The 24,678-nt window shown below is 44.0% G+C and overlaps 1 protein-coding gene across 3 annotated transcripts in view; it reads left to right on the top strand.

Moving 5' to 3' along the window:
• Window positions 1-761: 761 nt before the first annotated feature.
• Window positions 762-24,678, top strand: part of KCNC2 (potassium voltage-gated channel subfamily C member 2) — a 161,732-nt gene continuing 137,815 nt past the window's right edge. For 2 of the 3 annotated variants that reach the window (XM_045002149.1, XM_045002148.1), the window contains exons 1-2: window positions 1,213-1,299; window positions 2,206-2,884. In XM_045002149.1, coding sequence (XP_044858084.1) covers window positions 2,225-2,884 — 660 coding nt within the window. In that variant the 5' untranslated portion in view covers window positions 1,213-1,299; window positions 2,206-2,224. The other variant, XR_006576279.1, reaches the window with a different exon arrangement.

The raw sequence follows: 24,678 nt of genomic DNA, 5'->3' as shown, positions 1-24,678 counted from the left end.
ATACTCTGCTGAGGCCTGAGGTATCTCTGCCCCTTGACCAGCCCCCAGCATGCGTGAAAACAAGAAGCACTAGTGGGCTAGGGAGGGAGGCAGGCCGTAGAAAGCTGATGCCCTGTCACAGGGCTCTGCTGGGGTTGCCAGGTGGTGTTGGCGGGGGTGATCACTTTGCTGGGATGATTTGTGGGGCAGCTCCCTGCTCCAAATCCTCCCTTCCCCAGCCGCATGAACACAAGGTGCGGCTCCCCTTTCCCAGCTGCCCGAAGAGATGCGGCCGCCGCCTGTGCGCCTGAAGGGAAGCGGAGGCAGCGGGCTCCGCCAGCCGCAGGTGTCTGCTTGGGCTGATCCGTGAGGGCCTCCAGTGCCGCGGACTGATCCAGCCCTGCTGCAGCCGCTGCGCGCCATGTGCCTGCCTCCTGCCGCCCATGGAGAGAGGCTGCTGGCGCGCTGTGCCCGAGAGCCAGGGGCGCTCGGCACAGGCCAGCTGTGCCCGCTGGGTACCGCGGCTCTGCCTCGGAGAGCCGGCGAACTCTCTCTGCTGTAGTGTCACCTGTAGCTTGGTGCCGCTTTCCCTGCATCGCTCAGATAAACAGCCACTGCCAGCCCCGCTTCCTCCCTGCTGCTGTCCTTAAGGGAACGATTCAGTGTCACAGAAGCGGGGGCGGCATTGCCGTTTTCGGCTGAAGGCGGTATGTGTATTTGCTGCCGTCTCCCCCAGCCCCGCACCCTCGGAGAGGGCGGTGCGCGATGGAGTTTGCTGGAGAGTGGTGCTGAAGGGACAGCTCCCACGCCACCCTCCTTAGGGGAGGGGCTGCGCTTGAAAGACAAACCTGAGTTGCATTTTCACCTTCAAATTAGAGTCTCCCCAACCAGCCGCTCGGATTACAGCAGCCAGCACCCAGTCCCTTAGGTGCTCTGACCAGCCACCCATGGTTTTGCTTTCTCTCGGTGATGGTTACTCTCCATTCCGATGTTGAAAGATTGCATGTATCGTCCAAAATGAGGGAAGCGAGATCTACCAGCAGGCGGTGGGGGCTGCTTTTATTCCTTTCGCAGTTCAACACCGAGGGTGGTGGAATAGCCACCTGAACATGGGGAGAAAAACAACAAGTAGTTCTCGCCTGACAGGTCGGCGGAGGATCCGCCAACAGCTGCGAAGAAAACAGCGTCTGGTATATGAAGAGGAGCCTCTCTCTCTCGCCTCATTAAGGTATTTGAGAAGCCGGAGGATAAGGGGGATACCGTGGAAAAATCCACGTCAACCTGGCTCTGATTCCGTCTGATCTTCCTAAATATGAATGTGTAGGTAAAATCCGGGGGAGGTTAGTGCTTTGAGAAAGTAGCAGCCAGAGCTGCACGCTAACAGCTCCTCCAAGGGTGTGCCTGCTGCCTGAGGTTTGGTTTTTCCTCCTAGAGACCAAACCTTCTCTTCTAAGTCCCTAATATAATAAAAGATGGACAAATAGCAAATAATTTAACCGCTTGCTTTTATTCAGAGAGCTTGATCCAAGAAGCCCAGAAACGGAGAGGAAAAACGGGTGGGGAAGGTGACTGATCCGTATCAAGGAGAAGAAGGGTTGTTTGGTTTCCCTCTGCTTTCTTTCTGTCTATATTGGGGGAAGGAAGAGGTGCAGGGGAAGAGTCTAGATCACTGAGGGGGGAACAAGCCATCTGAAAGCAGGGGAGGCAAGGACTGGTTTGTAGAAGGGGGTGTGGGAGCGGCAGTGCTTTGAATTCGTCAAGGATACAGCAAAGGGCTACGAGGTTTGTTTCAGGGTCGTTTGCAAACCAACTTTCCAGTCGCTGGTGCGAAGAGAAGCTCTAACAGCTGCTATTGTAGGAAAGCGAGGAGGGGAATAGTGGGAAACCGAGGCGGAGACCCTGGGATGTCAGGGGAAGGCAGGTCCTATTGGAGGGGGTTTGGGGAAGATAGAAAAGGCACTTCTGGAGATTCGGCTCATAGTGGTGGAGAGAAAGGCGGCAAGTTGGGAAAGAGAGGAAGGGTCGACCAAGGTGGTGGGCACAGGAGGTGGGAGGAGGGTAAAGAGCAAGGAAGATGTGGGCTGCAGTGGGGCATTGTCGTGTGAGGGGGTATGAGGTAGAAAGTGATCTCAAGAGAATCGGGCTCCCTATCCCCCCTCCCATTTCCCGTCTTCCTCCAGTCCCTGCTGGCCTCACGCTGACGGGTCTGTCTGTCTGTCCCCCCAGTCATGTCTGACCCAGAGAGATGGGAAAGCTCGAGGATAACGAGAGGGTGATCCTCAACGTGGGGGGCACCCGGCACGAGACCTACCGGAGCACGCTGAAGACCCTGCCGGGGACCCGGCTGGCTCTGCTCGCCAGCGAGTCCCAGAGCGAGTCCTCGGGCGGGGAAGAGCAGCCGCCGGCTCCCCCGCCACCGCCTCCCCCCATCCTGCCCCCGCAGGTGCCGGGCGGCTGCCCGGAGGCCAGCAGCGGCGGCAGCCCCCGGAACTGCGGCGGCCCCAGCGAGTTCTTCTTCGACCGGCACCCGGGGGTCTTCGCCTATGTGCTCAACTACTACCGCACGGGCAAGCTGCACTGCCCGGCCGACGTGTGCGGGCCGCTCTTCGAGGAGGAGCTCGCCTTCTGGGGCATCGACGAGACCGACGTGGAGCCCTGCTGCTGGATGACCTACCGCCAGCACCGCGACGCCGAGGAGGCGCTCGACATCTTCGAGACCCCCGACCTCATCAACGGAGAGCCGCCGCTCGACGGCGACGACGACGACCTGGCCGCTAAGCGGCTGGGCATCGAGGACGTGGGGGCGGCGGCCGGGCCCCCCGACGGCGTGGGCGGGCGCTGGAGACGGCTGCAGCCCCGGGTGTGGGCGCTCTTCGAGGACCCCTACTCCTCCCGGGCCGCCAGGGTGAGAGCGCGGCCCCGCGCAGGCACGGAGTCCGGGGGCCGGGGGCGTGACCCTGCCTCCGCTCCTTCCCCCCCCCGGGGGGCGTGACCCTGCCTCAGCCCCTTCCCCCCCAGGGGGTGACCTGCCTCAGCCCCTTCCCCCCTCGGGGGGTGTGACCCTGCCTCCGCTCCTTCCCCGGCCGGGGGCGTGACCTGCCTCAGCCCCTTCCCCCCCCGGGGGTGTGTGACCCTGCCTCAACTCCTTCCCCGCCCGGGGGGGGGCGTGACCTGCCTCAGCCCCTTCCCCGCCCGGGGGGGGGCGTGACCTGCCTCAGCTCCTTCCCCCCCTGGGGGTGACCTGCCTCAGCCCCTGAGCTGGGGGGGGGCGTGACCCTGCCTCAGCTCCTTCCCCCCTGGGGGGGTGTGACCTGCCTCAGCCCCTTCCCGGCCCTGGGGGGGCGTGACCTGCCTCAGCTCCTTCCCCCCCTGGGGGTGACCTGCCTCAGCCCCTGAGCTGGGGGGGGCGTGACCCTGCCTCAGCTCCTTCCCCCCCCGGGGGGCGTGACCCTGCCTCAGCCCCTGAGCTGGGGGGGGCATGACCCTGCCTCAGCTCCTTCCCCCCCCGGGGGGGGCGTGACCTGCCTCAGCTCCTGAGCCCCGGGGGGGCGTGACCCTGCCTCAGCCCCTGAGCCCGGAGGTTGCCAATTTTGGTGGGATGGATTCCTGGAGATTTCATCACCTGACATAATCTTTAATTCCTGGAGACTCTAAGTCCTGGAGGGACCAAATCAGCCCTTGGTCCCCCTAAGTCAGCCCTTGGTTCCCAAGGGTGTTTGTGTATGTGGAGGAGGGGTGACCCTTGCTCAGTTTCTGGTCTCCCTGTGTGTGTGTGTGTGTGTGTGTGTGGGGGGGGGGGGGGACCCTGGTTCAGGCCCTGGTCCCCTGGGGTGGCGTGTGAACCTAACTTAGTGCCTGGTCCTCTGGGATGAAGGGTGTATGTGGCGGGGGCACCCCTGCCGCAGTCACTGGACTCCTGATGGGTATGTGTGTGAGGGGGTACTCCTGCCTCAGTCACTGGACTCCTGAGGGGTGTGTGTGTATGTGTGTGAGGGGGTACTCCTGCCTCAGTCACTGGATCTCTGGTGTGTGAGTTGGGGTGTATGTGACCCTAAATCTGTACCTGTCCTCTGAAGGGATTGGTGTGGGGATGAGTTGACCAAAGTTTATAGATACCCACAAGAGTAGCAGTATCTGGACCCTGCTAGAGAGTGACTCTGACTCATTCTCCTCCACCCTGCTCAGGCTTTGATTTTGGGAGTGACACTGTGTTAATAGTGAAGTGAGAGTGACTTGCCCCCTGTGATTTGTGAGGGTGTCCTTAGTTCTCTCCTTGCTTTCGTGTCTGGATCTGAGGGTGATCATACTTTAACGTGTGTGACAGAGGGTGATCCTGATTCAGTATAGTCCTTGGATTAGTCCTTGATTTCTGAGGGTGACCCTTACTCATTCTGTGATCCAGGACATAATTCTGAGGCAGTAAGTGATTTTACTAAATTATCTTGATTTAGACTGGAGGTTAGGATTTTGCCACAGATTATTTTCTGTTTTTGAGTGAGACCCTGATTTTAGTCTCATATTTTTGTTTCTTATTCAATCACCATGTGGATTCACTGTCTGACCTGTGGCTTTGGGCCTATTTAAGTCTCTGGAGTTCCTTCTGGTAAGGAAATCAGGTGCAGTTTTTGAAGAAAAAGAATGGAGGTTTTCCCAGGTTTAATTTTTTTTAAACCCCCGCCCCCCACAACAACTTATTCATTTTGTGTTTGTTGTAACTACAAGTGGTTTTGTTTTATGCAAGTGGAATAAATGTTTTGCAACATATGTATCAGGATTTCTTCTGAAGGGTTCAAACTTGGGCCTCATTCTGCAAATACTTACAACTATGTTTAACTTAACTGTGGGAGTAGTCCTAGTGACTTCAATAGAATTACTCACCTTTGTAAAATTAAGCATGTGGTTAAGTATGTTGCTGAATCATATTGTAGGGCCTGATCCAGCTCCCATTGAAGTTAATGGGTTAATGCCTACTGGCTCAAATGGGGGTAGGATTGGGTCTTTAGTGAGAGGAGAAACTATCCAGGCAAGAGGTGCATTTCTCCCAGCTGCTCTGAGGCTCCCCAGTCACTCCTGTTCTTCACTGATTGGTAGCATTCCCAAGGAATCAAAGCTTGTGCAGCAGTTCGCTTTGTCTGTGCCACTGGCTTCAGATAATATTGAAATAAAATATAATAGAGGATTAATGATAATGGAATAAATTCCTATTGTTGCTTACTAATGGGACATACACACACATTTATAATATTTCAGCAATATTATTTTAAAAGTAGAATGTGTTCTAGACATCAGACTAGTACTCGTCTTCATCAAAATGCCATTGGAAAACATCTTCAGACTATTCATTACCTACATTTTCCTTTTAACTGTGCATTGAATCTGTAGTGGGTTTGTTTGTTTTTTTTTGGAGACTTTCCAACATTCTTTGCCAGAGAGCTGACAAATATGAAGTAAAGGTTAAATGGAAGACACCAAAAGAAACCTGGAAAGGCAAATGCTGGCTATAATTGAGTCATAGTACCATAGTTCCTTCAAATGTTTTTGATCCACTTGAATTCCTCAATAATATCTTTCAATTCTGAGGACCAGAACACTTTATCATTAGTTGTTTGGTTGATATTAGTGGATTTGTTGAGTCTTAAAAATGAACTGTGTATTTATATTGTAACATAACATTGTAATCTGCTAATATTAATGTTATAGAAGAGACTTCATTTACTTCTCAGTAGATTTAACTCTTGATTTCTAGTTTTGAACTCTTGATTTCTGACTGGCTGCTTAATACTGAAGTGAATAAGTCCATTGCTAGAGCTATAACTACATTGTTTTGCTTTTTCTCAAGGCTGCTATTGTTTATGGTGACCTTTCTGCTAAGAAGGCCACTTTGTGAATTGCTAGTGGCTTTCAGAGAAGAAAATAATTTTGTGTCTAAGTGCTAGTGAACACCTAATGAACAATTTCACTTAATCACCTCCCTGCCATTTTGGGGACCTCAGGTACTGGTACACCTTGGCCCTGTATATGCTCTGTCTGTGGTTCATAATAGTCTAGTCTCCTATGGGTTGTAATAGTTTGATTGTTATTGGGTTCAGTATGTGGGTGCTGAGTGGTATTGATGGCCTGTGATATATAGGAGGTCAGACTAGATGATCTATTGATTCCTTCTGGTCTCAAATGATGATTCTCTAGGTACATCAAGATTGAAAACAAAACAACAAAAACCACAACACTCATGGCAGTGAGTCTCAGAGCTTGGGTGAACTAAGGCTATTGCCCACGGGACTAGTGCTATGGGCTAAAAATAGTAATGTAGAGGTTCCCACTTGGGCTGGAGCCTGGGCTTTGAAACTAGAAGGTATCAGAGTCTAAGCAGGTACATCTACCCTGATATTTTTAGTCCCCATAATGTGAGTCCCATGAGACTGAGTCAGTTGATCTGGGCTCAGAGACTGACTGATGCTTTTTTTTTTTCCTTTGGCAGTGTAGATATAGTGAAAGACTCTAAGTGATGGCAACCTCAATCTGGAATTGAAATGCTATTGTCAATTTAGACACCATCTTTCCAGAAAGAAAGATAGCTTTCTGACACTTCTGATAAATGCAATAATAGTTTGTGTAAACTCAAATAAACGATGTGTAAATCTATAAACATTTTAGGTGCAATCCTGGCTCCACTGAAGTCAGTTGCAAAACTCCCATTGACTTCAGTGAGGCCAGGATTTCACACTTTGCATTGTAGTCTATCTATGGGGAAGGATAGCTCAGTGGTGTGAGCATTGGCTCGTTAAACCCATGGTGGCAAGTTCAATCCTTGAGGGGGGCCGTTTAGGGATCTGGGGCAAAAATCTGGCAATTGGTCCTGCTTTGAGCAGGGGGTTGAATTAGATGACCACCTGAGGTCCCTTCCAACCCTGATATTCTATGATTCTTGACTCATGAACCACTTATCTCAGATTATAGAGATACTTAGTGTTAAACATTCATAATCACTATTATTTTTTAGGATTACTGTTCTATGTAATTTGAGCAATTTCAATTTTCTGAAATATGATGAAGAAAACTGGCATTTTATTTATTTTGATTAACAGGATAGCACTTAATAGTTATGATTTGTGATTTCTAAACTGTGATCTCTAAAAATAGAAATTTATAGAAATTCAAATATAAGTTGTCATGGTAACTTGTGGTGGTGTGTGTGTGAGAGAGATTCTAGCAAGACCATCAAATGATGTTATATAAATAGTGGAAGTAACTAGTTTGTTGATGAAAGATGCATTTGTCTCTATTTATGATTCTAAAAATCTTCAACTTTAATCATATTCAGATGGTAACTGAGATTTATTACCTGATTTTTCAATATTCTGTTAAATGGCCTAAGAATGAGAAAGTATTGATATATTAACTGATGTTCCTTAAGAACTCACGTGTCCAAAATGGTGGTGGTGGGGCTTTGATTTTGTTTTGTTTTTTTAAAGAGATATATTAGTAAAACAAAGATAAGATCCAGATATGTTGCAAGGTAGAGCATGATCAGTATAATTCCTGCTGCTATATAGATATAAATGTGATATACACATGGGATGTCTTTTAAGTGGGATTACATAGAATACTTTTTTCAAAATTTCCAGATCTGTGCAACTTTTCCTACTGTGGTTCTCTTTTTGAACATTTTTCTTTCACTCCAGACATAAGTAATAGAGAAATCATTCCCAAAACAGCATTTTGCAAAATACTGTTACGTACATATAAGAAGACACTATGCTAAGACACTAGCATAGAAGGGACCAGTCATTTAACACATCTGTGTCTTGGTTTCCCCATCTGTGAGATAGGTATTATCCCTATCAAGTGTATTATGAGACTTAATTAATTCATATTTGTAAATCACTTTGACATCCTTAGGAGGCAATTGCTATATAAGTGTAAAGTATTAATTGCAGTCAAGAAGAGCAAATTGCAAAGATGAATCTGAAAAATTTATAAGGAAATATTTGAGTCAAAATTAAGTGCTGGGTGTGAAGGAGTTCAAACAGAACCAGCCTTTGGGACCCAGGAAGCTTTTAGTTATCGGACACTCCCAGCTCCAACAGGGACTTACAAATGCCAGGGCTAATTTCAGATTTCATGTTTAAAACCAAGTAAATTTTCTAGTCCATTTTCTTTTGAAATATAATCTTGAATATGTGATGCAGTGTAAACAGATCATTAGGGTTTTTTACTTATTTTTCAGAAACATCCTGAGTTATTCACAGTCCCCACTATGGGCTTTCAGATCTGGCCTTAGGGTCTATAAAAACTGTGGCCACATGCCCCTCATATTTTGAGAAGCCCGTAAATTCATTCACAGCTGTGGGGACAGTGGCTGCAAAATGGGGTAGTTGAACAATGTGACAATCAGCATGGCCTATTTCATGAAATATGGTACTACATGTAAGGCCCTTTACATTCTAATCCTTTTGTAGCTGTAGTCAAGTCACATAACCCATAGTTTCCTTCTCTCTAAAATAGAGACAATAATATTTGCCTGCTTCACAGTGAGGAGGGTTATGACAGCTAATTAGGTAATGTTCATGAAGTGCTAATATTCATTAATATGCAAAAACTTCTGAGGGTCCTTGCAACCTTTAGGTCCATCTGGAAAAATACTTCTTGTAGAACTTTCAAAAAAAAAAGAAAAAAAAGGTATATCCACCAGCACTCTTGCTGAAGGGAGATGGGAGTCGTAAGGATACCACACTTTAATATAAAATTAGTCAGTTAAACTTCAGACTTATCTCACTAACCCTCTCCAAAATCCTCAAGCATTGTGATATGACTGCAGTGGGCAGGAATTAGTTACATTGAGCAAGATGGGAGAGGAGACATGTACAGGGGCAGCAGGTTTGTATAATTTTTGGTGGTGCCAGAATGGGTCCAAGTCCCGCACCCTCTGCCTTGTAAGCATATATATATATATATTTTAAATAATGTAAAAATGAACTGGAAACAGTACAGTTTCCTACATTGCACAATGTGTGGGGGTATAGCGGGATGAGGGCTCTGGCTGGGGATGAGGGGCTCAGGGCTAGGGCAGAGGGTTGGGCTGTGGGGGTGAGGACTGCAGGGTGGGGCCGGGGATGAGGGGTTCATGAAGCAGGAGGAGGCTCAGGGCTAGGGCAGAGAGTTAGGGTGCAGGGGGGTGAGGGCTCTGGCTGGGGATACAGGCTCTGGGGTAGGGCGGGGCTGGGGATGAGGAGTTTGGGGTGCAGGCAGGCTGCCCCAAGGCTGGGACCAGAGAGGAGGACTCCACAGTCCCTCCAGCCCTCTCCCTGCCAGCAGCACACTCACCAGGCACCGTCACTGCACGTGCTCCTAGGGGCTGGGCTCCTCTCAGGTCCAGGAAGCCCCCTCGCCTCTCCTGTGGTGGGTGCCAGAGGGTGGGGAGGGCTGCCATCACGTGTGTGGCTCCTCCCCTCCTCCCTCTGCAGTGGCACCACTCCCTTTTGTAGCTGTCAGCAGCTGGTGAGGGAGCATAGCGTGGAGCGGCAGGGCAGCCACCCACTGCCCAGGGCGCAGGTAGGGGCACTCGGGGGGAGGCACGTGGTGCAACAGGTGGGGCCAGGGGAGAGACCCAGGCCTGAACATTGGTGGAGCCAGGCATCCATGCCCGAATTTGCTGGAGCATGGGCACTACGGGCCCATATAACTCACTGCACCTGGACACGTATTGTTTTGTAGACTCACTTCAAAATGCTAAAGTCCACTTGATGTATGGTATACTAGGAAGCCCTGTTATTAAAGGCATCACTGCAGGAGTATCTTGATTCTTAATTTGATGAATTGGTCTCACTTTTGTAAGGTGTCTAATCTATAATAAGGCAACTGAGTACCCTTGGAAATTGTGCTGGTTATATCCTTAGGGTTAGGCTGTTAATGATGTATGAAGCTTTTAAAAAATTTGATTCTGGAAATAAAATTGCTGGGTTAGTCTGATTGAAACATGGCGAGAGGAGGAGTGAGGAAGTATGACAGAGTAAAAAAGAAAATGTTCACTCGCAAGGTAACAAACCTTTCTAATTTGAAATTATCGATTTCTCCTGCAACTGAAACAAATATATTTTCAGATGTTACCTTCTGAGCTCTTATGAGTCATATAGCCCTCTTCCATCTGGAAATGATTACAGAAGTATTCTAAGGAAATAAAAAGGATCATAAAGAAATTGAGAGCTTTTTTTTTGTCATTCTGGTGAGCAAAATGCTAGTTTTATTTGTTTAGTGGGAAAACAATACATTAGATTAAATTAGCTAGACCTAACCATTCTGTTTGAAATATTTAGTCTGTAGGGACAGTTGTTGCTTTTAAAGCAACAGGAAGAATTGTACTTTATGCAACAGTGGATGCAGCAGTATTACAGCAATTCGTATCTAGCCAACAGATTACTGTATCCCAAGGGCTGATTAAATCATGTTGTAGATGACTCTTACTAGTTATCTTCTGGAATACTATTACAACACTACCGCAATAGATTGAGAATGTCTGCTAGTGGGCTTGACTGAAAATTGTTGCTTAATAAATTACCTAACAGCAGCTGATTTGGCCTGCCTAAATTTGGACTGTATCTGTTTGTTTGTACCATCATATCAATAAGGTAAAATAAGAGAGATTTCTGCCTGCCTAACTTCTGCCTTCTTTCTACAGCTGTTCTGCCTGCTGCTGCTCTTGTTTCCATGGAAACAAGCCAGCTCCTGACTTCCTGTTTCCAGTGCAAACATTCTCTCTCTTCAACTTATTCATCTTAGAAAAGCATTTTGCCATGGCTCTGACATAAATGCCACACAGATGATCTGTCCTGTCATTTCAGAAACAGAAGATTTTATATCTGCATGCATGTGGCCAAATTCAAGTCTCAGTTACTCTGGAATAATCTGAAGAAAATCCAGTGAAGTCAATGGATTTGTGAATTTACATTGGTGTAACTGAAAGCAGAAGTTAGACCAAAATATGTGCACTTGCATACAGAGCTAATGATAGTACAGTGTGAGATTTATTTTCCCTTGGGTAATCTATTAGACAAAATTGTGTTCTGTTTTCTTTTAGTTAATACATAAAGGGCAATCGCTTGTATTTTGACCTTGGAAAATATTTAAATAACAGAATAATAGTTACTTTGAAGAAGAGTACTCATTTAGATGGAATGGCTGAAGTAGATTAAGGCAGGAGGAAGACCCTCCCCAGTTTTGATGGCTGTTGTGATAGGTCTCAATACTATGTGCTGGCACAGTGTTGCATCCTCATATGGTCACAGGATGCAGCCAGGAAAAGAGAATGGAAACACAAGGAGAGATGTATTGGACAGGTGTTTGTGCCCTTAATGTGCCCCATAGTCAGCTAAAAAGGAGTCTGTGTGAGTATGTGTGTGTGCAGCATGAGAAACTCAGCAGAGGCACTTCCCTGGTGCTACCTTTTCCAGTTTCTACTAGGATGGAAAATCTGTATTGATGCATAACACAGAAAGGTGAGAGGTCAGACAATTCTGAAATCCCTAATGCAGTTTCCTGCATTTAGAAGATTTTAAGATATTTTGCATAACATTCCTCTGTCCAGGACTGTCTGTAAGTTACGTAACACTTTTTGGGGGTGACTTTCAAGACCCACCCACTGCTTGTACCTCTTTGTAATACTGAAACACACATGCAAAATTAAGGACCCACTCACCTCCTAATGTGTTATATAATTTATGGACAGCCCCAGATTCCCTTCCTCACCCCTAAAGAGAGGAGAGGGAGCACCTGTGTGTGACCTCCTTTTCCTGTGAAATTTTCCCAGTTACTTTCTTACACCAGGAAAGGAGGGGTGGGGAGGAGTGAGAAATCTTTTAATAATAGATAGTATTTTATAGAGCTTTATCATAGAATCTCAGGGTTGGAAGGGACCTCAGGAGGTCATCTAGTCCAACCCCCTGCTCAAAGCAGGACCAAACCCAACTAAATCATCCCAGCCAGGGCTTTGTCAAGCCTGACCTTAAAAACCTCTAAGGAAGGAGATTCCACTACCTCCCTAGGTAACCCATTCCAGTTCTTCACCACCCTACTAGTGAAAAAGTTTTTCCTAATATCCAACCTAAACCTCCCCCTCTGCAACTTGAGACCATTACTCCTTGTTTTATATATTCAAAGCACTGTACAGGCATTTTAGAGAAGAGGGATACACCAGTTCTTCCTGGCTATCTAGCACTGTTGCTGCTCTATCATTGGTGAAGATGGTTGGGAGCTCCAGAGACTCCAGGTCTTGCTGTTGCTCACACTTTACATTTCTCAACTAATGGAGTGGAGAAGAGGCCAGGTCATCTTGAGGGAGGAGTGCTCTCTCTCTCTCTCTCTCTCTGTTTAGCAGATGATGGGGAGATATGTTCCCTTGTCCTCCTCTGTATTTAACTCCTCTTCATACCATTTGTCTGACAAGGAGATTTATACATGTGCTTTTATAGCCAATGCAGAAACTTGTTTTTTTCCCCTGGCAATTTACTTTTCATTGGTAATGAATTTACAAATAAACATGTATTTAGGTTATAACCTTTCATCTAATATAGAATTACAGTATACAACTCTGGTGTTGGAGATTTATATAGTAGCATAACTCCCCCACATAATGGTGATCAAACAGGTACAACAATGTTTTTAAAACAATGTTAATAGGTTCTGTTAAGTGATTTTATCCTAATAGCTTACAGCTCAACATACCGTCCTTATTTGTACATAACACCTGTTGGCTTCAATGAGCGTTTGACCTGAGTAAGGACTGTAGCACTAAGTCCTTTCATACAGCAGATACAATTTTAAGTGATTGAAAAAATAAAGCTATGAAATATGTACAAATGTGTCAATATTAATAAACTTAATATCATGAATGTCAACAAAATAAAACAGAAATTTAAGTACAAAGGTGACTTGGGCTATTTACTTCATTACCGTGAAATATGCCATAGACGGTTGTAATAACTATATGCTAATTCTGTTGGAAATACCTATACAGAAAGGATAACATGAAGTCACTTTTGTTTCTTACCACTTCCAATTTGTTTAATTTAAATGTATTGCTAGTACTCGATAACTAAAAACAATTTTAAAAGCAGTACAGTACTGCACTTTGTTTCCTTCAGTTAAACCTCTGTAACGATGAAAATATGTCACTTCTTAACACAAAACCAAAATTTCTGCTATTTGCATCTTGTTTTGGAGAACCTTTGACCAAAAAGATGACATTATAAGTGATAACCAAATTATCCATCTATATACCGTTACTGCATGTTATTTTCCTTCCTGCCTTTTAAGATGTCCGAATGCTCTGAGATGTTTCTATGCATTTGGTTTTCATGCTGGCAGTTTAATTCAGTGTCTGTTCTTATCACAGCCTTCTACAGTCAGCTGGGATTCCAGTTTAATCATACATACACTCTACTTTTCTTCTGAGAATTAACACTGGGATGTTCCTTATTTTCCATTTTTTTTTAAATGAAACCTTGTTCCCTGACAGAGGTAAGTTTTTCTTTCTGGAGTGGGAGTATATGCACATGTCACATATATACAGGTGTGAAGGGGTCAGTTTACCACTGGCACCTCCTCTTGGCGAAGCATGGCACCTCTTTCTCCACTGGAGCCTTTCAGGGTGTATCAGGATCTTTTCCTCGGGGAGGGGCCTTCAGGGAATGGTTGTCTGGGAAATTCCTGCCTTCAGTCAGCCCTTTTCTCAGGTTCTCTTCCCTGGTCTGCCCACAAGGGAGCTGTTTTGCTCCATTTTTAAACTCCTCCTCCAGCTGTGCATGCCTTTTAGGTATTGTAGGGGAGTTGTGTCTGAGCCAAGAGCAGCTCCTTAACCTCTTGTTGTCCAGTGTGGGGTTTGTATACCCCAACACATGTATGCATGTATGTATGTGGCAAAATTGTACTTTTTTAATTTAATGAAATTATATTTGTTGCCTAATTTATAAGAGGTGATCTGAACAACCAGTGGTCAGACATTAAGTTTAAACTCATTTGGAATTTTTTCTACATTGAGTTTAATAGAACTGAGACTGTTGTCATTTTAGAGCATGTCATCGTTAGTACAGGTTCTTCAGTATTGCTGGATGTATTGTACATAGTAGCATCCTGCATCTTGGCAGAGGGTTAGACTAGATGATCCTTGCGGTCTCTTCTAACCATATGGTTCTAGCTCATTGATATGCTACTGGAAAAGTGCTGTAGTCAGATGAGTAGTCTCTCTTAGCATGGTGATGAATACTGTGTACTGAATAATAACATGGTAATATTTGTTCTTCATATTGTGTACATTACATATTTCACAATATAATTCTGCTTTAAATGAATGTAGTTTCTTAAGGGTATATCTCTGTCATTAGAGTAGTCTATACCATATTATTTGGTGTGTCTGCTTATTGAACACTTTGTGCTGCTGGTTCAGAACAGCACTAATATGATGAGTTACAGCATACTGACTGTACAAGAAATAACCTTTTCTTTTGCTATTTAGTTCATATCCTAAGGAAATACTTGTACTACAGAAACAACTGCCATCAAACTGGAATGATTGCGTTGAACAATAGTACAAGGATACTCTAAGCCTGTGAACTGGAATAAGGTGTGGGATTGAAAAAAAAACAGTAATGAGATATTGGGACTCAATGTACTGCTAAGAAAATTGTCCTTCAGAGAATTACCTTTGGGAATGTATGATGTGGAAGTTAATCAGAGTGAGAAAAAAGATGGTGAGAGAAACTCTATTCAGACATGTGTTGTTACAATAAAAGGCATTGACAGGGCTCCTAATACTTTTGTAACAGAGTCTTCATCTGTGGCCTTCATTGCACTGAGACAGAATTTGGAGAATGGAGAAAGCATCAGGGCAATAGGTGATCTAAAATTGATGGAAGAACAATTTCCTCTAATCACACTTCTATTAGCCTGTTTAATTTCTCATAATATAAATGGCTACAAAATATATTAATGTCTTATGGGCTGTCTGGTATAAATTTAAGTGAAATCAAGTGTGCAATAACTAGTATTTAATATGACACTTATTAATAAAAAATTTCACCTTTAAGGAGTGATGAAAATTCTTAAGGAATATATATAGTGCATTGTTAAGTAAACAGGCATATTAGTATAAATTAGCTTAAACTTTGATTACTGCACAATTTAGGAAGAAGTAATTTTGAGCTTCTAGAAATTGCTAATAAAAGGCCGTGAGAAGACTTCACCATTAGGCATTCTGAAGTAACATAAAAACAAATTTTTTTTTCAGGGGAGTCTTATATTTTCTGCAGAGAGACTGTGAAAGAGGTTTAGAGAGAGAGGCGCTGATACACTGGGACACCGGGAGAAGGATTTGGGTTTTGCCGCCCCAAGCAGCCAAAAAAAAAAAAAAAGCCGCGATAGCGATTGCGATCTGCGACAATTCAGCGGGAGGTCCTTCGCTCCGAGCGGGAATGAGGGACCCTCTGCCGAATTGCCGCCAAATCCCTGAAAGTGCCGCCCCACTCCCGAGTTGCCTCCCCAAGCACCTGATTGATAAGCTGGTGCCTGGAGCCGGCCCTGGGAACAAGATAGGAAGTGGTGCAGGGAGGCAGCGAGAGGTCTGGGCTGCTGATTCAGGGTCCCTGGACCAGAACCCAGAGGAGAGGGAGGGCCTGGGTTCAGCTACCAGTTCACCAAGGGAGGTGGAATGGAAACCCTCTTGCAAGGGGTAAAGACTATTGAAACTCCCTGATATCATGTTTAGGGACTAGTGAGTCTGGAGTTGGATTGAAGGCCAAATGTGAAATTGATAGACTATTGTTTGGTGGACTATTGGTTTACCTTGGAAGGAGCGGGACTACATGTGACCCAGCTGGAGGGCCAAGTCACAAGACTCAGCAGACCACAGACAGAGCAGCTGTCAGAAGGGGATGTAAAAGGAGAAGAGCCTGCTATACCACACCCAACCACAAGGAGCATGACTCACTAGCTGGTGAGGCAAGGGTTTCTGTTTGATCTTCCATGCACATCTGGGAAGTGGATTTTTCCTGTGCTTTAAATTCAAGGGAAAAGGTCTCCCTTTGATTTTCCATCCACGTTTCATGGCATGATGCATTTCAAAGGGAATTGTGGGTTCAATCCTGAGCTCTCTGGCTCTGATCCAGAAAAACACATGCATGTGAGTAGTTCCTTTGACTTCAATGGGGCTTCTCTTGTGCTTGAAGTTAAACATGTGCTTAAGTGCTTTGCTGGATCAGGGTCTGAATCTTCAGCACCTTGCAAGAGCAATCGCTGTAATTCCAACTAAATTTTTTCTTTTTTTAAAGTGGGAAGCTCAGTCCTCTTCTTAGTGTTATAGGGTGACCAGATGTCTGGATTTTATAGGATCAGTCCCGATTTTTGGGTCTTTTTCTTATATAGGCTCCTATTACCCCCTCACTCCCATCCTGGTTTTTCTCATTTGCTGTCTGGTCACCCTATAGTGTTATGATGCTCCTTCCCTACATATCATGTTGGACTTTTCAACTGAAGAGTGTATATAGCAGATAGACTTCAAAAGCTCTCTCAGCGGTAAAATCCTGACTTCAGTGGGGCCAGTATTTCAGCCCTGGTGTTTGGATGCATATTCTATTAGGCACAAACAAATGTTTAGGTTAAGTAGCTGACATGTCTGAAATGTATACACTCAGAAATCTCTCTCCCTAGATTAGTGAGTTGATGGAGATCAGGCTTTGGGGAAATGCTGTATATGTTGTAGATTTGTAGTGGCCTTTTGACAGCAGGAAAAAGTGTTCTTTCATATCAGCTGGTAAGGTGGCCACACATCTGTCCTGCTTGCAGAAGAAGCAGTGCTGTTTAGCATTCATTTCAGGAAAAAGCAAATGAAGCTAAGGTCGCAGTGACCAACAAATGTTCAACAAAGTAGGTTTGATGCATTGCAGCTACAGGGCCTCTTTGAGAAGTCATTGCATATCTAAGTTGATGCCTATACGATGGAACAAATGAGGGGGAGAATGAGGGAAAAAAATAATAAATGATAAAATTATGCCTCAGATAGAAAATGGACAATCTGTGGCTTTCTGGCTCTAGAATGGAGAGAATTATGGTCTAATAACTTCAGTTTGTCAAAATAAAGCTAAATCTAAAACCATTAAAATAACTTCAAGAGAACTCATACTGTATTGCATGAGCTTTTATCTGGTGACATTCGTAGCTTTAGGGAAGATGATGGATACACTTTTTCAAAGTTGCAGGCTCATCCATGTGGGGCTATAGCTTTTATCATGCTCAATCTCACTTCTCTGACTTCTAAGTGAGAAGGAGGATCTTTATAAAAGTACCCCTTTCTTTGTTTAATTAACTCATTGGATTTTAGAAGCAGCTAATCCAGCCTATATTCTACAGATAACAAGCTGCAGATCCCCCCAACGTGGTCTGAGTTCTAACGTCTCATTGAAAATTGTAAGTGTTGCTTACAAATTGCCTCCACTGAGGCACAAAAGCTCAACTATTCTTCCTGAATCACCCCTCCCCTGCATATCAGCATCTGGCTCAGCTGCTGAGCTGTTAAGGCCAACGGACTATATTTAATTTTTAACAATTCTGAATCACTGGTATAAAGCAAATCATTATGTTACAGTTCAATAAGCAATAGCTATTATAAATGTCTGTGTATTGTTAATGCTACCTTTTAATTTATTAGCACTGCATTAGCAGCTTTTCTTTGTAAAGCTAATAGCACACACCAGTTATTGATATGAAAAGCCAGTACAATTTCAATGGCTTTGTAAACTCAAACTATTTAAATCTCGCAGGCATTCATTAGAAGAAATGTTTCCATTAGTCTCTAGAAAAGGCGTGGGTTTAGTCAACTTTAGCTTTGTATTTTATGAGAATTGTGCATCACTACACTAGAATCCTGACAAATTCATATGAGAGAGAATGCTGCTCTTTGAAGTAACTTCTGCTTTCCCTAAAATATGAAGGGCTAACTTTTAAGAATGGTGTGAGAGAGTATTTTTTTCCTGGTTTGTGTAGATACTGATTGTACATTAACTGTATTTTGAATTAGCAATTATTGCGGGTCAGCAAATATTGAAGGTTTTCTTCAAATTTACCAATAACGTTATTCTAAAACACAAGGTAATTGTGGTAGTTTCCTCATCATCCCATGTCAAAAACCTCCAAAGCAAAACCCAACCCTCCTGTGTGACAGGGAATGTCTTGGCAATAGTGGATAGTAAAATGAGTCAGAGAAATTTTTCACTGTAATTCTCTTACTGTATAGCCAAGTATGTTGCTAACATGACAAGTGTGTACACAATAAGAACAGGTATGAAATGTCTAGCTGTCAATCCCCAGCTGCAGTTGTGTATCTGTACCTTTTTTTTAGCCTGTAGTTTAAGATTTTAAAGCTAGTTTCCTCTTTATCATTAATGTTTCTAGTGGTCTGTGCTATGAGCCATTAACATAGAGAGGTGGTGGAATCTCCTTCCTTAGAGGTTTTTAAGGTCAGGCTTGACAAAGCCCTGGCTGGGATGATTTAGTTGGGTTTGGTCCTGCTTTGAGCAGGGGGTTGGACTAGATGACCTCCTGAGGTCCCTTCCAACCCTGAGATTCTATGATTCTATGATTCTAACACAAGGGGCTGTGTCCAGGACTTAGGACGGCTTGTCAGCAGAATGTAGTTGTGCTTGTGTGTCTTGAGTCAAAACTCAAACATTATTTTAAGATAGAGCTTTGTGGTTCATGTGAACACCCTGCTCTATCACTTTAATACCATGATATTTTTCACCCAGGTGGATTAAAATAATTTTTGTTAATAACAAAATACACTTGTTAATAAATGCAGCATTTCTTTCTTCCATGTAGTGTATCTTAATAAAAATTGAAAGGAAAAATTATATGCAATTTAAAGCTCTGATTGAGGAAAGCATATCTCTTAAGGAAAATGCTTAAATTCATGCTTAAGTCCCATTGAAGTAAATGGTACTTGGGCACATGTTTAAACCTAAGCAAGTACTTAAGTGCTGTCCTGAATAGGGATGGACTTCAGCATGTGCTGAAGAGCTTTCCTGAATCAGGGATTCAAATAAAAGCCCTGCAAAGCTCTTAAAACTCGTTTGTGTCCATATCCTCATCCCCAATACAAAAGCTGGGTAAGTGAGATTTGTCCAGCTTCATTTGTGGCTGAAGAAAGGAAATCTTTCCATCATCCACAGGTCTTTGATGTGTCAGTGGAGATGCTTCAAAGCTGCTAGTTTAGCCTCAGAAATATAATAGTGTAGTAGTCCCTCTGATCTCCTTTTCATATGGCCTGTAGTTTTGACAGTGGACCACCCTCCCATCTCCAAACCTTCTCCATGTTACTAGGAAGCACTTCTCTGTGGCACCCAGAGTGAGCTGAGAACCACGTCTCGGCCTCCCCCACTCCTGAATACTGGAACCACAGCAGCTCTACTCTATTAAAGACTTTCATTGCTTGCAGAGGTGGGGCAGGATTTTGTCCTGGGTATAATGAAAAATGCCATTAATTTAGTATAAATTTGAGAATTAGATGGTCAATTATCTTCATTTCAGAAAATTTGACCCTGTGACATGCACCCTCAGGGAGCCCAGCAGAGAACATAATGAATTGCTGCCACACTTTCTGCTAGCTCAACAATCAGAAAAAAGAATCCTGAATTTTTAAAAAAGTATAATATATAAAGATCAGGGCTAACATTTTCTGGCTTGGATGCGTATAACTGGCCCCCTAAATAAGTGATGCTGAGTAACTTCAATTCCTGTTAAGTTCAATGGGAGCTACAAGTGGTCAGTACTTCGAATAAAGTGCCTAACTAGGTATCTTCAATGCATACGCAGACCCTTGTGTCCATGGGGAGTCTCTTGGACTTCAGGGAGGTCTATACAGAACAGGAGGTTGTAAATTGCAGGATCAGGACCTACATTAGAAAACTTGGGTAAAGATTTACTTTCTGATAAACCAGTATTAAATCAGGATGGAAACAATTTGCCTGCTTGATAATACACTCCCATAGTTATCACTGCTGGAGTCACAACTGATGTCACTTCTCAGAGCATATTATTATTAAACTATTCCATAACAAACTAATGCTTTTTGGTATCCACCCTTATGGAAATGCCCTATACAATTTAAAACTGAACAATATCCTTTCTATAGGTTTATTTCAAACCATCCTAAACATTTTAATAGAGAATTACATCCCTGCTATAGAATTCTATTGTGTGGTTTGAAATAAACCTATAGAAAGGTTATATTTCTCTGTAGTTTATTAAGAGTAATTTTTCTAGAACTCTGTGAAACCCTATATCTTATTTATTTTCATTTATAATAGATACTGAAAAAGCACCTGTCCCAGGGATGCAGCTCCCTCTGTTGTAACTTGTGGTGCAGGACAAGCACATTCACTGGATGAAGTTCCAGCATAGACGCCTTGCTCATAAAGTTGAGTTATAATTGAAAGGAAACTCATTGTACATACTTAAAGTGTCATAACATGTCATATCCAGGTTGCAAAACAAAGAAAGGAACAGCTCGAACCTGGCATATGCACATTTGTCTTTTGTTGTGGGAATACAGAAGAGAGAAAACCACAAACACCTGAAAACCAACATTTAAGCAGTACACAAAAAGGGAGAGTGCAGGCATTACTTTTTGCAGTGATTTCATCACCTATCAGCAGGGGAAGGTGTCTGGAGGCTGTGTTGGATGTAACAATGTCACTTTTCAGAAAGTCGGAGAGGCTGAAATGATATGTATGTGTGAAGCTATAGGATATTTTTAAAATACGTTTTCCTAAGGTAGAAATTTTGTCAGGTTTTTTTTTTGAGGGGGGAAAAATGAAAACATCTATTCTGCAGAGACTCAGTGTTGTTAACATTTAATTCACTGTGATTTCCCCCTTTTTCCTCCTCCTCCTCTCATGATAGGCTTGTCTGGTCCAGGATAGGAAGTGAGATTGGGACAGGGTGCTTGCCAGAGAGGAAGAGTAGTTCAGAGGTAGGTGCTAGTGTGGGAGTCCAGAGAACAAGTTTAATTCCTTGCTCTGCCACAGAATTCATAATCCTCTGTTCCTTATCTGTAAAATGGGGAACCTGTAATAGTATCTTCCTATATTGCTGGGGCATTATGAGGATAAAAACCATTAAAATGATATCCACAGTAATGGAGGGTATATAAGTACCTGAGATAAGGGAGCATGTGGGTTCAGTAGCTGCCTTAAGCTCAGGACATTTGTCAAATGAGGTATAGCATACAGTTTCTGTCTCTGGGGGAAGGATCAGACACTTCTCAAGGGAGGCTGGGGGTAATATATTCATCTGTGCCTTAAAGTTTAAGAATATAAACATGAGATGCACAGAAACTGCATCAAAAGAACATTATTATTGTTGCAAAGTCAAACACTCCAAAGGTAGGAAATGATCTACCCTAGCTCTTTATTCCAGCCCCATTCTCCTCCTTACCTAGCCTCTCCCAGTCTCCTTACTCAGCAAGTCCTAGTTTACACCTCCTCATTCGCTGTCTCACTCTTCCCCTGCTCCCAGTCCCTGTCTCCTTTCCAAACCATTCCTACTTCTCCCTACCCCACAGTTCCTTGTTCCCAGTCTCTTGCCAAGCCAGTTCCAAGTTCCCTCCTCCCAGCTCCTCATCTGAGCTGTCTTTCTGCTCCATACTGTCCTCCAGTCACTTCTTACCCCTTCACCCACATTTCTCATCTCCAGACTCTCAGTCAAAGTTTCCCTCGTTGGGTTCCTCATCCAGTCTGTCCCCCACTAGTATATTTGTCCAGCCAATCCCAGTTCTCTCACCACATCCTGGTTCCTTGTCAGATCTCTCTGCTCTTACTCCTCCCCATCCCATTCACCCATTGCCAATCACCAGGGGCGGCTCTAGCAATTTTGCCGCCCCAAGCACGGCGGCACACTGCGGGGGGCACTCTGGCGGTCGCCGGTCCTGCGGCTTTGGTGGACCTCCTGCAGACGTGCCTGCGGAGGGTCCGCTGGTCCCGCGGCTCCGGTGGAGCATCCGCAGGCATGCCGCCCCAAGCACGTGCTTGGCGCGCTGGGGTCTGGAGCCGGCCCTGCAAATCACAGTGTCTTTGTCCAGCCAGCCCCAGTTTTTTCCCCAGATCTTCATCCAATCTCAATGCTCCCCGCCCTCCCCCCCCCGCAACTAGTTCCCTGAATTTTCCTTTCCTGGGTCCCAATTCCCTTGCTCAATCCCAGTTTTCCTCTGATTCCCCCTCCAGTTCCAGGCTCCTTGACCCAAACTACTCCCCCCGCCCTACCCCTCCCACAGGTCCAACTGCATTTGGATCAGGCAGCTTCCTCTTCCATGCAGCCTGGACTCAGTGTGTGTCTGTGGGAGAGACATTGAGCGCATAGGAGAAACAGCTTCCCCACTTTCTGTTTAAACCTAGGACCAGGCATAGCCCACAGCAGCCCAGAGCTGCAGTTGCAGGAAAAGTCCTGCTGAGTCCTGGGAATCTTCAGGGAATCTAGCTGGGAAAGCTGTAGCAATTCTCCACTGAGCATATATAAACTGCAGTTTTTCAAAGGCTTATAGATTGGCCAAGTTTAGGAGGATTTTCATGTGGACTAGAAAAGGAAAATCTCTGATACAGAGGCTACCCCCTGCCAAATTTTAAGTCCCTGCTCCAAAGCACAGGGGGCATGAAAGCTGTTCTAAGAAAAGGTCACCAGGATTTAACATAGGCAAGAAATTGTATTTTACTTTAGTCTCTTTCTTGAAAATGTATGAATCGTTGAAGCTGAAATTTTCCAGAAAATCTCACACTGAGACAGACACCCAACATGGAAAATTTCAGGCCAAATGGTTAAAAATTGACAAAGGTACAAGCAACTGAAAATTGGGTCTTATAATGTTAAAGTTGCCCAACACTTCCTAATAGGCAGTGCTACCAGCTTCACCTATAATTGATTAAGAAGATGTATATTTTCAAAAATCTCTTGTTGATTGTTAATTTGTCTTTCTGAAATCACTTTTCAGCTACAGATTCATTCTGACACTCTGTCATAGGTGACATGTGGGAATGCCATCCTTGTAATCATCTTGGAGCTTGAAGGTTATATTGGTTGTTATGGCTTGTAATCTTTAAATCATGATTTGAGGTCTTCAATAACTCAGCCAGAGGTTAGCGGTCTATTACAGGGGTGGGGGTGGTTCTGTGGCCTGCAATGTTCAGGAGGTCAGACTAGGTGATCACGATAGTCCCTTCTGACCTTTAAGTCTGAGTCTGAGACTTAGTACTTACACACATGCTGTTTGACTTCTCAGCTAGCCTGGAAGCTGAGATGTAGCTAATTTGAGAAAGGCACAGAGCTAGCAAGGGCTGTCCCAGGTAAAAAAATAAAATAAAATAATCGCAGCAGTTGACTCTCCACACCAGGAGAGTTCTGATCAATTACTGAAGGTCAGGTTGGGGACCTGACTGTGTACAGTTGTGTGCTGCTTTGTAATAGGTCTGTTAACTATTTTATTAGAGTATTAGAAAATTGATTTTGGTTAGCTAGGTGAGAGCAGCAATTGAGTTAATCTAAAATGGGATAAGAAGCTTTTTCAAGGAGTAGGTGTCACCTACACTTCAGTTCTCAAATAATAAATATTTCACATAACAGGAAAGTAACACTCTGTGAATTGCTTAGGGATTCAAGACAGATGCAAGCCAGTTAAAATGCTGTTTCTGTGCTGGAAAAATATCAAACAACATTTGGCAAATATTAAATGCTTCAACTGTTTAAAGCACACAGCTTGTCACAACTGAGTTTGTTCCAAAAGCTGAGCAAGAGAAAGATGCTAAATAACTAAGTCTTCACTAGTCCTGTACAGGTAAAAGACTATTTCACTCAGCTCATTCCTTTGAACTCGAATCCAGTTTCTGTGCCTGCCTGAAAAGGACTGCACCTGTAGCCCTGCTAGAAATAAATGGTAGTTTTTGAGAATTTGTTCTCATGCTTTTGAATTTTGGACAGTTTAATCTTTAGTATGTTTTCAGTAGTTGACTAGAGGCAGCATATTTGAAATATTTTGTAGAATCCATATATATAAACTTTCTCATCATGTGAATGAAGCATGACAAAGTAATCCTGTATTTCTCTAGGTTATGCGTTCAGTAGTGCAGACTGTATAACCTAGATACGTTTCAAAAGTTATCAATTTAGATTGTCACTCTGTTCTTTCCAAAGGTTGCAGTCTCAGCAGTCTTATGAGTTTGAAGTGTCTCTTTGGAAAATCTCTAGTGTCATTCTTTCAGTGTCATCCTATTTGTAATGACATCCTCTAAAGCAGCAAAGGATTTCCCAGAACATATAGGGAATCCTGACACACTGAACCACAGTGGTGAATTGACAAACTAGCACACTAGAGATTTCCAATGCTTCTATAAATAGCTTTAATTAGGAAACCAATCTGAAAGATATATTAGGACCTAGAGGAAAGACTTTGTTTGAGGAAAAACCTAATGAGGAACCGCTGAAGAAGACTGATGCCTTTGAAATGACACCTAATTAAGAAGAAAGACCAGGGGAGAGAAATGAAAAGGTGGCAGGGGAGGAGGAGAAGAATTTTGAAGACCAAAAAGAGGTTCAGAGGATTAGGGAATAGCATTGCCTTGAAATGTAGGTTGTGTTGATTATAGCTACTTCCTGATTTGTTTTACTCTGCTG

Source organism: Mauremys mutica, chromosome 1 (assembly GCF_020497125.1).
Source record: "Mauremys mutica isolate MM-2020 ecotype Southern chromosome 1, ASM2049712v1, whole genome shotgun sequence".
Lineage (NCBI taxonomy): Eukaryota > Metazoa > Chordata > Testudines > Geoemydidae > Mauremys > Mauremys mutica.
The sequence above is the reverse complement of the archived record's forward strand: the minus strand, read 5'-3'. Positions and strand labels throughout refer to the sequence as shown.